The sequence below is a fragment of the Ciconia boyciana genome, chromosome 3 (genome assembly GCF_034638445.1).
Source record: "Ciconia boyciana chromosome 3, ASM3463844v1, whole genome shotgun sequence".
NCBI classification, from domain to species: Eukaryota; Metazoa; Chordata; class Aves; order Ciconiiformes; family Ciconiidae; genus Ciconia; species Ciconia boyciana.
In genome coordinates, this window is record NC_132936.1 from 52135235 (window position 1) to 52151287 (window position 16053).

A 16053-nucleotide genomic window follows, 5' to 3' on the forward strand; every position below is an offset into this window, starting at 1 on the left:
AGGTGAAGCTAGACCTTTAATTTCATTAAGGTGGATGTTTGAAAATTATCAATAGCTGAGATGAAACAGGATTGCACATTAGGACTCTGCATCTTCAGATGTTTACATGATGGCTCACAGAATCATAGTTAGTTGACAGAAATCAAAGTTCACATTTGTTTCCTTAATAAAAGCCCCCTTTTCCATCTGGCAAAACTAGGTACATTCATTCTCTCTATTAGCATGGGGTATTTATGCTTCTTGCTGGAGTAAAACTATCAGCCAGAACATAGGCATACAATGAAAGTGTTCTTGAAGTATATTATGATATTTATCCTGTAAGAAGGCTGCAACTGGATCATACAAAATCAGGTGCAAAATCTGACTTCTCTGGGGTTATGTTCAAACTGAAAATAAATGAGTTAAAATAAAAGCATAAATAGACAAAGCCAGCATGCTTACTTCTTCATCTGCATTTTCCTCTTCTTCAACTTCTTCTTCATCTTCCCCTTCAGCAGCCAGATCTTCTGCTTCCTCATCTAAGTCTTCAGCAGATAATTCCCAACCGTGATATTTAAAAGGTTCTGAAAAGGTTAATTTTTTTTTTCTGTTTCAATATTTTTCATTTGGCTATGCCAGAATATATTCTCTTTGTCCATAAAAATAAGGACATATGTGAAAGCAAATCATGCCCACTGTATATTGCATTTCTCCTATCATAGAACAAAATGTTTTCCGTGGATGTAGGAATTAATATATTGCTTCCTCCAAAAATGGAAATTCTACTGGTTGCTTTTTGGTTGAAGTAAATTGGTATTTTCAATGGGAACTTGTAGTACAAAAGTATCATACAAACACACGCAGATAGTGCCATTACTGTTTGCAACAGTTTTTTTCCTATTGTTCATTGGGGAAAATAATCAGTCAAATTTTATTTGATTATAAAGCTAGCACAATAGATGTTTTGGTTACTAAAACACTTGTATTGTAGTAATGATAGGAAAAATATAGTATTAATATTATTTATCCAGTACTCAAAATTGTTAGAGGATTGAGCACACAAGTGAAGAAAGGTAATTTGCCAAAAAAATATCAAGACTATAAAAATCCAGTCTTGAAACACAATCTATGCAGGTGGGTACATTAGATTATTACGCACCGTGAAAGTCTCGTTGACTTCAGTGAATATTGTACATTAGTGAACCTTTGTTATCTGTCCATTTCTCAAACCAGTATCCTGACATGAACAAATAGAGCAAGTAACTGGGGAACTGTGCTGTCAGAATGTTTAGGGAGCTATTATATACATATCTGTATAGCCATATATATATTTTTCAAATATATATATTCCCCACTCGTCCTATGTCTTAAAGGCTGCTAGTGTGCTCTTCAGCTCACCCACAGAACACAGCATGTCCTGTTCCCACTTCATGTGAGTAATACAGAGCTGAGTATAACCCACCCCCCGCCAATATATTAATCATACAAGCTCTCCAAAATCCCTCTTGGTCGGTTAAGTGTAAATCACATAAACAGTATTACTTACTTTCCATAACCAGCACAGTTTGATTAAGCAGACTTTCTGGAGTTTGCTCAGCAATCTCTAAAGCAACAACCTGAACTAGAGGTGACTGCTTGATTTCTGACTCCACTGTTTGCCAGTCATGCATGAAAAGGTCAATCTTCCTTTTAATTATTTCCATTTCCGGTATATCTGGAAAATCATCCTCTGCAAATTCAGGTAGCATGATTTCTGAAAATCAAAGAGTATATAGAAGGCAATGCTCCTCTAAAATGTTCTGCATTTAAAAATTATTATTACACTTTAGGATTATTTTTATTTTCCTCAAATATGGTGGCATATTTTTTTTAATGCTGCTTCCTCCCCCCCATAATTATGAGTTATTATATTACTACTTTACAAAGACACTTTGAAAATGCCAAATTAATTATGTTGATATAGTATATACTGATGCTTCTCCAGGAAAATAAACAAGGTCAAATTACTTAACTAAGTTTGCATATGGTTATTTAAATCAGCACACAAATAAATATAATGACTCTTTCCGCAAAGAAATAGAAGGAATATACATTAATTTAAAAATTATGATTTAATGATGAACAGTTTTTGACAGGCTATCCATATGGTCATGCCTCCTATGGAACATGCCAGTATAGGAAGAAATAGAGTAGGAAAGCTAGCATACACGGCAAAGAACCAACTTCATGTTCTGACTTGGTTCAGGTTCAGTTACTGAAGTTGTTGTGGAGTGTTCAGGTTGCATGTTAGGTATCTGTTCTTTTTCAAGTGGAGTATATTCTCTTTATGTGAATAGAAATATAATGCATACTCCTAGGTGTTTTTCCTCTTTGGCATAAGATCTCAATATACAGTTGTTAGTGAATTAAACGTTCATTTACTCAAACAAAGGCACACAGATATATAAAGATCAACATGGCAAAATTGCAGAGAAAATAGAAGATTTAGGGGAGAAAGGAAAAAGAAGGGAGAGAAATCCAGTGTAAATATCAAGGATATGAGGGATGGTATCAAAGACTGAAATCCTAAATTGATAAAGGCAAAGCAGTGAGCTAAAACACTAAACCATGCAATATAAGAGCTCTTAAAACAAATTAGAACTGATGCTTCTAACCATAACTAACAAATGAGGCAAGACAGGTAACACAGAGATTATGATCCACCTTTTAAAAGTGATCTGTAATGGGAATGTCTCAGTTCCTGGATACCTAATGTTTAATCTTTGCAGAGATGCTAAACACACTTTTACCAGTTATATGAAACAGAAACTGTGGGTGTAAAACAGCTTGAAGTTTAGATCTATTTGTTCAGACAACTGGAATACTTCCATTTTACAACCAAGCCTGCAACAGAATTGAAAGAGGGAATTAATTTCTTCTGACTTTCAAGCCTCATTTGAGTGATTTAACCACTAAACCAGGCTTCTTAAGTGTTATGAATGCATCTTTCCAATTGTGCATTGTTATAAATGTACAGAAATTAATGAAGAGATTATCTGTTATGTATTCAGAGACAATTTGGTCATACATGTGTAATGAAAAATTAGTTTACAGCAGATAATGGCATAAATGATGTGCTGTATATGCATTATAAAAATACTGAATATCATGAAAGAATTGGTGCCAATTTCAAGGAAAAGTTATTTTTCTCCTCATTGATAATAACTTTAAAAACTCCAAACAAAAAAATGGTTTTCAAATACTAGGAATTCCCATTTAGAATAAGTTATCTGTTGAGACATTTTGGCTCTTCCCAGTGAAATGGATCAGCATGCTAAAATTACTGTGATAACACATTGTCCAGGGAGACATGGATGTCGCCTCTATTTATCCTATTGAGCGTAGGGAGAACATGCAGGTGTTGAAGGCTGAAGGTCCTCCCCAAAAACAGAGGAGTCGCATCATACTTCAAAGTTACTGTGTTATTCACAGGATTCTCAGGAACAGCTTCTCTTACACCATGGGCAAAGCCCTTGCAAGCAACAGCAGACTAGGTTTACCATGTCCTTGGAGCATGACTGTGTGTGCTGTTCCCTCTGCATTTTCTCAGGTATACGCTTATAGGGACCTTACGAATACGCTTACTTTCGCAGACAAAGGCATGTTATACCTATGACCTATAGAACCTAAATACTGGTGCTATGAAGCAATACAGATGTATGTATGTGTGGAGTAATTCTAAGTACCAACAATGAGATGCAAAAGTGTAACCCATTTCTCTGGAGGCTAGAAGTCACCCATAGTTATACAAGGAAAAGGAGTGTGGATGTAAATCCCATCTGCCAGTCAATACACTCTAGAACAAGGAGTATATAAATTATGATAATAATAGTAATACTTAATACATAAAAATTAATTAATAAAAAAATGAAAATTAAAAAAAATTATATCATGGCTTCCGTCTGTGGATACTTGGACTGAGAAACTCTCACAAAAATTTTGGCTTCAATGAAGCCATGTCTGCATACAATAACTTGTTTAATGAGTAAGGGACAAGACAAGACAAGACTTTAATCTCTTAAGATACATTGTGCAGAAATTTGTAGTGTCAGTTATTTAAGATCAGAGAATTCCAAGCCTGTCTCCTAACACTGTCTCATGAAAAGTAAACAAAAGCTAAAGATTGAAAGAATGCATTAATATAAATAAGAAATTCACAGGTACTATCCATGGTAAACATGACAAAACCATACCAAATGTGTTGTCATACTTGGTGAGCAAAAGAACAAAGGGATAGCTGCTTCCACTGCTGTCCATTTTGCTGAAAAAGCCAGAAGGAATTAAAAACTCGATATTGACAGCAGATATTGAATTAAAAACTTGATATTGACACATTAACAGAAAAGGAGAAAGATACTCATTAGTTCCTAGGGCTGCAATTAGAATCACGGAATCACAGAATCATTTAGGTTGGAAAAGACCTTTAAGATCATCAAGTCTAAGTGTTAATTGGTATCCATTTAGACATTGTTAGGCCCTGAAAGTCCTGAGACAATTCTGTCTCAGCTAGAAGAAGATACAGAGGTGCCTAGATGACACTATCACCACCTTGTCCTTACTAAATCATGAACAGTCTCCAGCAGTAGCAATGCGGTGTTGTTGCTGCTATTTCCATTACCTGCACTCAAATAATTTTCATTCTGATTTTCTTCTTTTTCTTATCATTTTTCTTTTGTGTTCTGTTTAATAAGTCTGATATCAGTGCCTTCAGCTAACAGACAGAAAAGCAGTTGAGAGCAATGACTTAAATGGTCTGATATTACTATAAGTTTGCTGGGACTAACAGTGTATGCTGTGTTTCTCTTTTGCCAGAAATGAAGCTGCAAGGAAGAGTTTCAACAGTGGATGGAGTGATTTTCTACTTTGCTATAATTTTCCCCTCCTATTTTTCTTTCTGTCTTGCTTTGAGTTTGAAAGAGCAGGAACAGATTTTGACACAAGCAAGAACAGGTTCAGTGTATTCCAATGAACTTTTATTGATTTTTACAAAAAAGGACCATTACTACTATTTTTCCTTATATAACTTCCCACACATAAAAAGGAGAGATATTACTAAAAATGAAGGCCTTACGTAATGCCTTGTACATTAAAAGCTTTGACTATTTTCTTAAAAATACAAAACCCCAAAACATTAAAAAAACAGTGTTTTATGGTTACTCCCTGGCATTAAGCAGGCCAGTGGTCACTATGTGAAATTGCAGCACTGTAACATTCATTCTGAGTTTGCTCCAGCCTGAAAAATCCAAACAATTTTTCTGGCTCATGAAGAGCTAGATTGCCCTGTTACAATTTTCTTCTTTAAGAAAACTAGTATTTCTTCCCAGAACTGAACGTCCCTCAATCTTCTCTTGTGGATTGTTGAAGAAATCCACAAATGCCACATTTAATTTTCCAAAACAGAGCCAGATCAAAAAATGCTATTACTAAGTACAATGTAGCTGGATTTCCATGATTAGGTACCAATAAGATTCGGCAGGAAACAGGACTAAACATAATGGTCAGAGTAGAGATGCTGCCTAACGTTTGTCTAACATGCTACCAACTAAAGCATCGCCTGGAAGCGTCAATAGCAGCTGGGATATGTGAACGCCTGCAGGAAAGGAACACATCTAACAAATTTTTCTGACTTGGATGGCTAAGCTACCTATGAAGCTATTATAGCAAAGGTCAGTGCTGCTACTGTCATCTAGAAGAAAGCAAGCCAGTGCCCTGCCTCCAGTGAGTTAATTGCCAAAGAGCTAGAGTTCGGGACTCCCATTCTTTTGTCATTGGCCAAATTTAAAAAGATGCAGGGTTTCAAATACATGCCTCCTTTTGACATTCCTTCATGGCTCACTAAGGTTGGCCCCTTGCTAGTTTGCTACTTGTTGTGCTTATTTCTACAACCCTTAATTCCATATATGAAGCCAGACACTTAAAAGTTAGTATGGCAGTTTTGGGCACTGCAATGTCTACATCTCGTGATGGGTCTGGGTCTTAATGCGTAGTCCTCTAGAAATACAGTAAATTTCTAGATACTTAGGTGCTTTTAAGAATTTTATTCTTCCACTTATGAGGCTGAAACTTTCATTCTTTCAATACCCCCATTTACCTCTACTATATATACGATAAACTAAGATTTGAAATAAATCAGGCCCTCTATGGCAATTCATATGCTGGCTCAGGAACCTCAGGGCACCCCGGTGCCTGGCTGTCCCTGCCCAGGCCCCAGGGGCTCCCTCCACCCGCCCACGGCCCAGGACTCCATGTCAGCCCCCCGGGCCGCCAGCCCCTGCCCCAGCAATGCCGCAGCAGGGCTGGTCCCCACCTCCCCACAGCCCTGCAATGGCCATGGGCTGTGCGGAGCTGGGCCCACCCATGGGCTGACATCCCAGCCTGGCCTCAGCTCGTCCCTGTCCCCAGGGAGGTGCCCAATGCCCAGGGCCGGAGCTGCCCTGCTCCTGGCTGGGGTGGTGGGACGGGCTCTGGCTGCCGGGTGTCCTGATGGCTGTATTACCACACTCTGCTCCCAGCTCCCTGTTCCCTTCGGAGCAGCTGGCCCTCACAGTGTCCTGACATGCTGTCCCCAAGGTGAACCGCAAAACTTTAATTGAGCCATTTTTAAATAACAGGTTACAGATAAGTATTGGCAAGTATTTTTGTAATCTTTTATAACGAAGAGTACTTAATGCATTTCCCCTCTTTTTTTAGAGCTTTGAACAACACAGCTATTGGACTGACACCTCAGTGGCTAACCTTCCTGCTATTTGAATGATTATTAGTCCAAACATAAACCAAAAGTGCATATCATTAGGCAGAAACACCCTGCAGATTTCAAATAGTCTGATCTTGAATTAGAATTTAATTTTTTCTTGAAAATGTTTATAAACATTTGCATTTTACTAAACTACACATTCATTCTATATATATCATTACATTAGTTATCCCCTGCAATGACATTTCTGTCTCTTGCCATGATTCTAAATAGGAACATGAAAATACCTTCCTTTTTATGTACCTTAAAAGATGTTGTGTGAATGTCACAATTAATTATGTTGCATTCTGCAATGATGTATTCCAAATGAGACAGATATGTAGCCAGGTAAAACCTGCTTAAATTTGGGCAGCACTAATGCATTATGTAATGATGATCCCATTAGGAACACAGATTTTAAGAAAATAAGCCAAGGACACATTAATAACTAGGTTACGCTAACTGCTTTTTGCACGTATTATCCCTGGCACATTCACACTGTAGAAATCACGTGTGCTGCCTTGTGAACCACAGCTCTATTCAAAGCAATAACGTATGGAAGATGGTAACGTGGGCTGTCTGGATCTCGCCTTCAACAAATTGTCTTTTATAAGGCTGCCCTTTAAAAACCTCTCAGTTCTGAGTAGGTCATGAAACTTTGGAAATATACAGGCAGAATAATGGATTTAAATTAATATTTGACATCATCTGAGACAGAATATTGAACATGGTAACAAATCCACTCAATAGAGTGCTTCCCGTATGAACCTTAATCTCAGAAACACTTACAATTCATGTTACACATCTCCTGATAGGCTGTATTTAGCAAATGATGGACCAGCCTGTGTTCCAGCTTTGAATCTCTACTCTACGCACATAATTCTATCAAATTACCTCTATCTGAGAGTTTTCTTGCTTAAGGAAGCTTATCTAGCAGCAATTATTGCATACTTACGGAATTTTTAAATACATTACACAGGCCTAAGCGAACTGGAGAAACTTTCCCCTAGAAAGAGGGGAGAAGTAACAAAAGAAAAAAGGATTACATTCCTAGGGAAAAGGGACGACCCAAAAATTGGACAACCCAAACATTGTTTGGTTTTGGTTCAGGTATTTGAACCTTATTATGACAAAAATGTTACCTTCCTGGCATTTGGTTTGTTTCAAACTAGGTCTCAGGGATCAAAAATATTGAAAATACTTTTAAGTAAGGCAGCTGTACCTTTGCTATTAGATATAATTTATAATAATTCTGCTTGCAGATGTGATTTACAGTGAGAAGATATTTTTAAAGAAATAAGAAACATAGTCAAGAAAAATACTTGAAAAGACAGCAATAGTTTAAAAATAAATTGATCTAAAAATGCAAACAAGTTTCCTTCAGAGGAGGTGGCAGTCTGTCTAACAGTGCTCTTCTTACTTTCTTTTCCTTATCACAGAGGTGATAGGAAGCAATCCTCCCCAGCCCTAAATCTGGAGCTTTCACAGGGAATGACTGTATGGCAATCTCTCATACTCTTTTGCTCTGTGTCTTTTGTGCTTTTACAGAGCATAGTTACCATAGAGACAAACAATCCTCAAAGGCTTTCTGCTCCCACGTTCTCCAAGTGAGTTGCTGGGGAAGGAAAGCCTTTAATATCTTTTTTCCCAGTGTTCTGCTAGTATTAGATATGACTTGTTCTGCCCTCAGTCCATATTCAGCAACAAAAAAGATGAAAAAATCCTTCTTTCCTCCCCTCTCAAACCCTGCCAAAGCTGAGACAGAGACACCAGAAGCCAACATGTCTTCTTCATTAGTGTTTAACGATCAAAATAAACAGAAAGGCAAAATGTAGGATAACAGTGACACTTCCATTCCTTGGAACTGATGTGTATTTCATTATGAATGTATTTTCATTTGTCTTTTTGAAACAGACCATGTAGTTTGTTTATACAGACTTTTCATTACTTACTTATAAATATATGTGGCCAAATAATTTTCAGCATATTACAGTGAAATGTACTTAGTATACAAACATTGTGTGTGTACTGATTTATGGTGTTTGGAAAAAAAGCAGTTCAGTTTACAGATTAAGTTGATTCTTTCTAATGCATAAAAATGTGTATATTTAACAACTTGCTATTTAAAATAAAATGTTTTATGTTGGATTTATTTCTCTTTTGGACTTTAACATATTCTAAAAATTCTAGTAGATGAAAGCTAAAATGTATATTTTAAAAACTAAAGCAGACCATCTCCCTTAAAGATTAGTTGCCTTCAAAGTGTTTTTTGAGAGAAGGCTACTACAGGATTTCGTATATCTTTTCATTAGCTTATGGTTCTATGGAGTTCCATGTGCTGCAGAATTTTACCTTATACCGAAAAGAAGAAAACATGACTCCATGTGAAATCTAGCAAGCCGTTAGCAGGACAATGGATGACTAAGAAAAGTACAGGACATATTTTGATCATTCACATCCAACGTTAAAATTCATCCATTTCCATTTTTCCCAAGTTCCCTTGCCACAGGGAATGAACTAGTAATTTCTGATTAATGTGTATATAATATTAATTTTAAAATGGTCTGTAGAACCAGGGTTTGTTAAAATCACATGCAGGTGTTGGTGAATACTGCAATTTGATTATTTCCTGAGGTTTTTTTTCCCATTTTTTCCTGGTATTTTCTTCTTTCTACTTTTTCTTTTTTTGGGGGTCACAATCCATGAGATTGACTTTCTAAAGTTTTTTTCCTCTGATTTCCCTCCCTTATCTCTTCATCCTGTAGAGAGTGCTCATGGATTTCTGAATACAAGAGGTTATGTCAACCTGGAATTTCAGCAATGCTCACTTTATTTGTTATTTCCATAGATCCCTGTACACATTTATTAATTTGGTATTTAGGCAGTAGAGGCAATAATGGGATTTCGTTGGTTTTCAAAGTGCAAATACATGGTGCATTATTTTTAACAGGAAATAACAACATGCCTTTAATTGCATTTATGTGTTTAAATAACTTGAACCTGACTATTCCATTATAAACTTCTTAAAAAAAAAAGTTAAGGTAAGGAATTATATTTACAGCCAATAGTAAAAGCTTGCAGAAAAGGAAGGCATACAATTCTTGATACTAGCAAGTAAGAGAGATCATATGTGCTACAAGGCCAACCTGTAGGTTTCGATTCTTCTTCATAACCTGCAGAGTCACTGGACTGTTTCTGGGGCATTTGTTCAGATTCAGGTGGAAGCTGCTCATCATTGTCCTCAAATTCTGTTGGCACAAATAAAATCATTAGTAACTTCAATAAACACATTGAGGGGTGACGGAGGCACTATAGAAATAAAGATATTTTTGGATCACACTGCAAAACTTATATTTGATCACCTGCAAAAAAGGAGTTAGTTACTTTAATGACCAAAACATTTTAAGATCAGCTACCTGATCTGTGGGGAAAGGCAGACCATCTATCAGATGCCACATGACTGTGAATAAAGTGGAGAAGTACTTTATTTAATTCAGTGCTTTTACATAAGAATATTTTTCATTCATTATAATTTATGTGTTCTGTGCTCAAACTATGCTCAAAAACAAGGCCTTGTAAAAGAGTGCATTCGGTGTTCTACAGAACAGCTCCTTTGGGCGGAATTGCTTCTGACTTGAAGAAGGGCTTGTGCACCTGAAGGCTGGTGTAATTTTTCTGACTGTATCAGTTGGTCAATAAAGTATATTACTTTTTCCTACAAGCCTTGTTTTGCTTATGTCCTTAGACCATTGTTAGAGTAATAAAACACCACTAGTACATGTTATGATTACCCAGAACTCAAATCATATTAAACAAGAATGTATTTTAAAATCTGAAATTACGGCATTTTTTTTCATGTACATCTCTTTTTTGGCAAATAAACCACAAACATAATGAAAAACAGGTTGGAAACATTGAATTTCTGATTTATGGAGAATCAGGAAACTTTATCTCGTAAACAAGCATCTTCTTATATGGTTAGCAGACAAAACCCCACAACCTTTAGCATGTGTCAAATTGAGAAAATTCTTCACTTATTCTAGTTCTTTATTTCCTTTTGGTATATATAGGAATGCAGTCAAGCAAAATGAGTTTTGATGCTCTGTAATAAATAAGAGTCCATAACATACGAAAAGAGGAAAACGACATGCAGAAAAATATGTGCAGAATGGAAGACACTTTGTTAAGGCTGTCAAAATGCAAATTCTCACATGCATACATAACTTAATCACAGACAGTCCTGGAGACTTCAGTGGAAATAGCTGTGGCACAGAATGGAAACAGCTGTGGCATGTCTGAATTTTTGCATTGTGCCTAAATACTTAAGAGATTTCATTTACAAGACTGGTGCTGGATAGGGTCAAGGAAGACAGATGGACAGACATTAAACAAACTAAATTAAGAAGATGTCCTTTTTCTTATAGATGCCTAGAAAGTGACAAGAGCTTTCAGAGAGGCCGATAGCTCTAATCATAGGCTTTTTTTCTTTTTTTCTGCATAGCTGTACTAAACCAATATCCTTTAGCCTTTATTTCTCTGAATGAGAGACTAAAAGAATTCAAGAACTGAAGGTATTTGGGATCTAACTGAGAAAGTTGTTCATAACCTTTCTGTTTCAAATTTTGAAATTTCTCTGCCTAAAATGCTCTGATTACAGGTATTAGAATGTAATTACCATATCTGGCTTATGAAGGAGGGCAGAAAGTGGCTTTGAAGATCATGCAACTTTGCTCAAAGACTGAACAAACTGTGAAGTTAATATCACTACAGTTTGCTTTGAAGTTTGTGGTACAAGTAATTCGCTATCCCTTGTCTGCAGGTTAATAAACTCTCCTTGTTCAAACTCTCTCACTGAAAAGCCTCCAGTTAGAGGTAGAAAAAAAACAAATCAGGATGCAAGCCAGCCAAGAAAAACAAAGGAAATATACTTAGAGACTGTAGGACTGAGCAAACATCAACTGCCTGGTAAATGTTATAATTACAAGTGATTCCAAAAAGCATTTCTCTTCAAAGACTAAAGAGGAAATGTCCTGACATGTACAGGTTTAATTATTATTATATTTATTTTTTGTTGTTGTTTAAAATATCTTACTGAATTTAACATGATGATAAAAATAAAAAAGCAAGAACATAAAATAAAATCTAAAGAGATGGGTATTGATTCAACCCTTCACCATCTGTAATATGAAAAAGGGAGTGTGTGTGGGATAAATATTAAAGAGTTTATAATGAATATTGATATTAACAGCTGTGAAGGACAAGCACGGGAGGCGATGGCTGGAATTATCAGCTCCAGCTACCCATTTATTTCTTGCAAGAGCTTCTGCCCAAATAGCAAGAGTAGCAGAAGAGACGTCAGTGAAGATGGGGTTTTACTAACACACCACCACACCACGCTGAGCTACGGTGACTGAGATGTAAGCATATGTGTGCTCCAGTTGAGTTTGCTATACGAAGGGGGTAATCTCTGGCAGAAAAACAGGGGTGGCAAATAAAGTACAGAAAATAAAGTCTTAAAATATGACAACTGTTTGCTTCAGCGGATAAGATCAATTGTATGGGGTATTTTATTGCTGAAACGTGGCAGGAAAGAAATATGCCAAGTTTTACTTCAGGAAGATTGGAGTGAACCCACAGATCTACCTGAAGCTATATAACTCTTCTACAATGCTTGAAATGTATTCTCATGAAGTCATATAGCTGTCTCCTAGTATAAATAAATCCATACGCATGCAAAGCTGCTGCAAAAATGCTTAAATACAATAAGAAATTCCTGAAAATAATGTAAACTCAAAATAATTGTGTCAAGGGACATGGAAAAAGATGTGGGGCTATAATTTTCAGCTAGATACTACAAGCAAGAGTTACCATATAAATTGTTTTGTGTACCTTCAACAGACATTTTCAGCATTGAACTTAGCTTCCTAACTCACTTAAATAATACATTTGTTAAATTTACCCAAAGTCTCCTTCTCCATTTACTTTCACTCTCATTAAGACACGTGTAAGTACCTTGCTCATTACTGGAACCATTTTTTCCTTTTAAACACAAATGATACTATAATATCATTTGTGTTTAAAAGGAAGCAATCCCAGTTACTGAAGCAATCCCCCTGAAGTAATCCCAGTTACTTCAGTGTCCCACTGAGGTTACAAAAATTGCAATTATTGAAATGCACATTTATTTATATAGAATAGAATAGACTATTTCAGTTGGAAGGGACCTACAACGATCATCTAGTCCAACTGCCTGACCAATTCAGGGCTGACCAAGTTAAAGCACGTTATTAAGGGCATCATCCAAATGCATCTTAAACACTGACATGCTTGGGGCATTGACCACCTGTCTAGGAAGCTTGTTCCAGCGTTTGACCACCCTCTCGGTAAAGAAATGCTTCCTAATGTCCAGTCTAAACCTCCCCTGGTGCAGCTTTAAACCATTCCCATATGATATGATATATGAGAGATCAAAAGAGCATGACTGGGGCTCCGGAGTATTTTTTTGAGTTTTCATTTTTATACTGTAACTGCTATATAAAAAACCTCAAAACTGTGAACATACCATTCATTTATATTTTTGTAAAGACATGTCACATGGGAGAAAAGCTGCAGTCAATGTGCTGATGGCAGATGTCAGGCTAAGAGCAGCCTGACTGAAGTGTTTTGGTGAGTCACTATTTGATTATTGAAATGAAATGTAGGCGTAGGAAAACATGATTTTCTCTGAACAAGGACTTATCACATGTTAAGAGCACAAGTGTGTATATGACATTATTAATTCTATCATTAATAATTGTTGTTTTGATGTACTCAGATCAAAATGAGTGAGATATTCAAAACTAAGATGAACTTTGTTGTTTGAGAGAGAGATAATAGAGTATCTGTGTAGAACACTATATTTAAGACTTTAGAACTAATTCATTTTGGAGAAGAGCTATGTGTCTTATTAGAAACTATAAAAAGTTATAATGTAGAAATTTTTTTAAGTTTATATGTAATTTAAAGAACCCTACAAAGCTAGAGTATTTTTTTCAGAGAGTAGGTGAAATGTTACCTTATTAAAAATTAAAAGCATGTTATCATATTCAGTCTATCTTATACTACCTTTATGACTTAGGCCTTGCTATATATAGGTAAAATAAACACCAGACTGGGTAACGAAAGAAGGTGTATGTGACACATATTGACAATACAGAATTTAAGCCATAATATATTTCTACAGAAACCAGTATGTTATGTTTGAAAGGAAGACAGTAATGGCAGTCTAGGCCCCCCACTGCTGAGAGAAAAAAAAAAAAAGTGTGAATTCATGCGCTTCAATTTTTAATTTCAGCTCCAGGCCTTAGGTGATAATTTAGGCTATGATGGAGAAACCTTGAGATCCCATAGCAGAAGAAGAAAATACTCTGAAGTCCCCAACCTAGTTCTTAATGTAGAGACACATACTCATGCATGATACTTCATCTTGACAGTGGATCCAAATCAGACAACAACATTCTTCTAAGAAAGTAGGCAGTGATTAAAGAAGGCAAAAAGGAAAGTACTACCCTGCAACTTTTTTGACTGTTGAGGTTCAAAAATGTTGAAAATAACTGGAATTAATTCTAAACCTTGACCCAACCGGCCCAACTCATCTCAATTGTCTGAGATGCAAAAAATCCAGCCTATTTGTGACAGTTGGCCTGCCCCCAAAATCTCACTCCTCACAGATTATTCAGTCCTGCCCAGGACAATTATATTTCCATTGCTGGAAACAAAGTAGAGCACAATTCTGATATAAAAGTAGAATCTTTACAGGAAATAAAGAGTGGCTAAACAAAAATAATATGCAGTCCTGTCAATATAGAAAGAAGCAAAGAAAGAAAGTCTTTACCCAAAATGTTTTATTAATATTGTTATTAGAGGGGAAACCTCATGTAAGTCATATAATTCCGTTATTTTTTATGTTGTTAGGTTATGTTATTGAAGGCTGATCTCTATAAGCACAGAGGGGAGGAACAATGATAGGTGGGGGAACCCCAATAACCTAATCAGAACAAACATAACCTTGACTTGGCTGCCCTCAGGGTCATTAAAAGAGTATGATGAAGGCATTGTGTGGGTGTGAGATCTATTGAGATGAATCAGCCAGAGAGGCTCTCCTTGGTTGAGGGGGATTACTGCATACAGGGTATGAGATTCATTAGGGGATGCCAGGAAAAGCAGTTTGGGATTGTGAGAGACTTATGATATTATGAGGCATTTCTGAGAAGGACCAAAGGCAAGGAGAAGAAGAGATCAAAGTGGATTGGGGAGGAACAAGCATGGATAACAGAGTAAGAAGAGGATGAAAGGGGAAATGGGTATACATGCTCAGATTCATTACTGTATGGTCCTGGGGACGTGGAGCTGCAGCAGCCTCACCTCTACAGGGCTACTGGATTCAGCAATTCATAATGTATGTTGCTACCGGATTCACCAATTCTTAATGCATGTTGCTACCATATTCAGCAATTCTTAATGCGTGTTAAGAGATCCACTCCTGAAATAATTTCCATTGCCCTTTAATTGCTTCAGGCTGAGCTTCTTGGAGGAAGAACAGAAAATCAGACAGTTTTGCGATTTTCTTATTATCTATTGGTTAAGTTCTAACAATGTTTTCTGACTTGTGAGGGGATACAGATTTTTTTATGAGTAGGAAGTTTCAATACACACAATAACCCGCTTAGAAAAGTTACTAGAGGAGATAGAGAGTCCTGTCCTTCGGATTTATTGAAAACCGTAACTGTGTTGGCTGATTTAATACACATCTCTATTCTGTAACATCCATTAAGAATGACACATAGAAATGAGTGCCTGAATCAGTGAAGGAAGCAAAGATAGTAATATAAAGTCATTTTTCTAGATGCTGAATGTAAAAAGGAAATCAAACCTGTAAAATCTGCATAAAAACCAAATTGCTAAATGATTTGAAACACAATTGGATAAAATAGAAGTCAAATGATACACACTTTCACCTTTCTCCTCAGCAGCCTCTAGAGATTGATCTTCCTCTGATGTCAGCATTTCTCTTCTGTAAGTAAAAGATTATTCATCTTAAGACTTATATAAATACCACTGAAGCAAGTTGCAGATATATTAAATGTAAAGTAAAGATGTGGAAATATACTGTTGGGAATTGAAATATAATTTGGGTTGTACAAAATAAAAATCAAGTATGTTTTATCATCTAAAATGTTATTGTCTCATTGTATCAAAAGGCTGGACTAATGAAAGGCTAATGAAAGTGCATTTAGCATGAGAATCTTCTGCCAACGTATTTA

General features: G+C 36.3%; 1 protein-coding gene across 1 annotated transcript in view; it reads right to left on the reverse strand.

Annotated features, from left to right (window-relative positions):
* AK9 (adenylate kinase 9) overlaps window positions 1-16053 on the reverse strand; it is a 72334-nt gene that overhangs the window by 27988 nt on the left and 28293 nt on the right. The window contains exons 17-20 of the mRNA XM_072855643.1: window positions 15748-15803; window positions 9898-9999; window positions 1526-1732; window positions 442-563 (exon numbers count right to left, since the gene is read on the reverse strand). Of these exons, the coding sequence (XP_072711744.1) occupies window positions 442-563; window positions 1526-1732; window positions 9898-9999; window positions 15748-15803 (487 nt within the window). The remainder of the gene's footprint in view (window positions 1-441; window positions 564-1525; window positions 1733-9897; window positions 10000-15747; window positions 15804-16053) is intronic.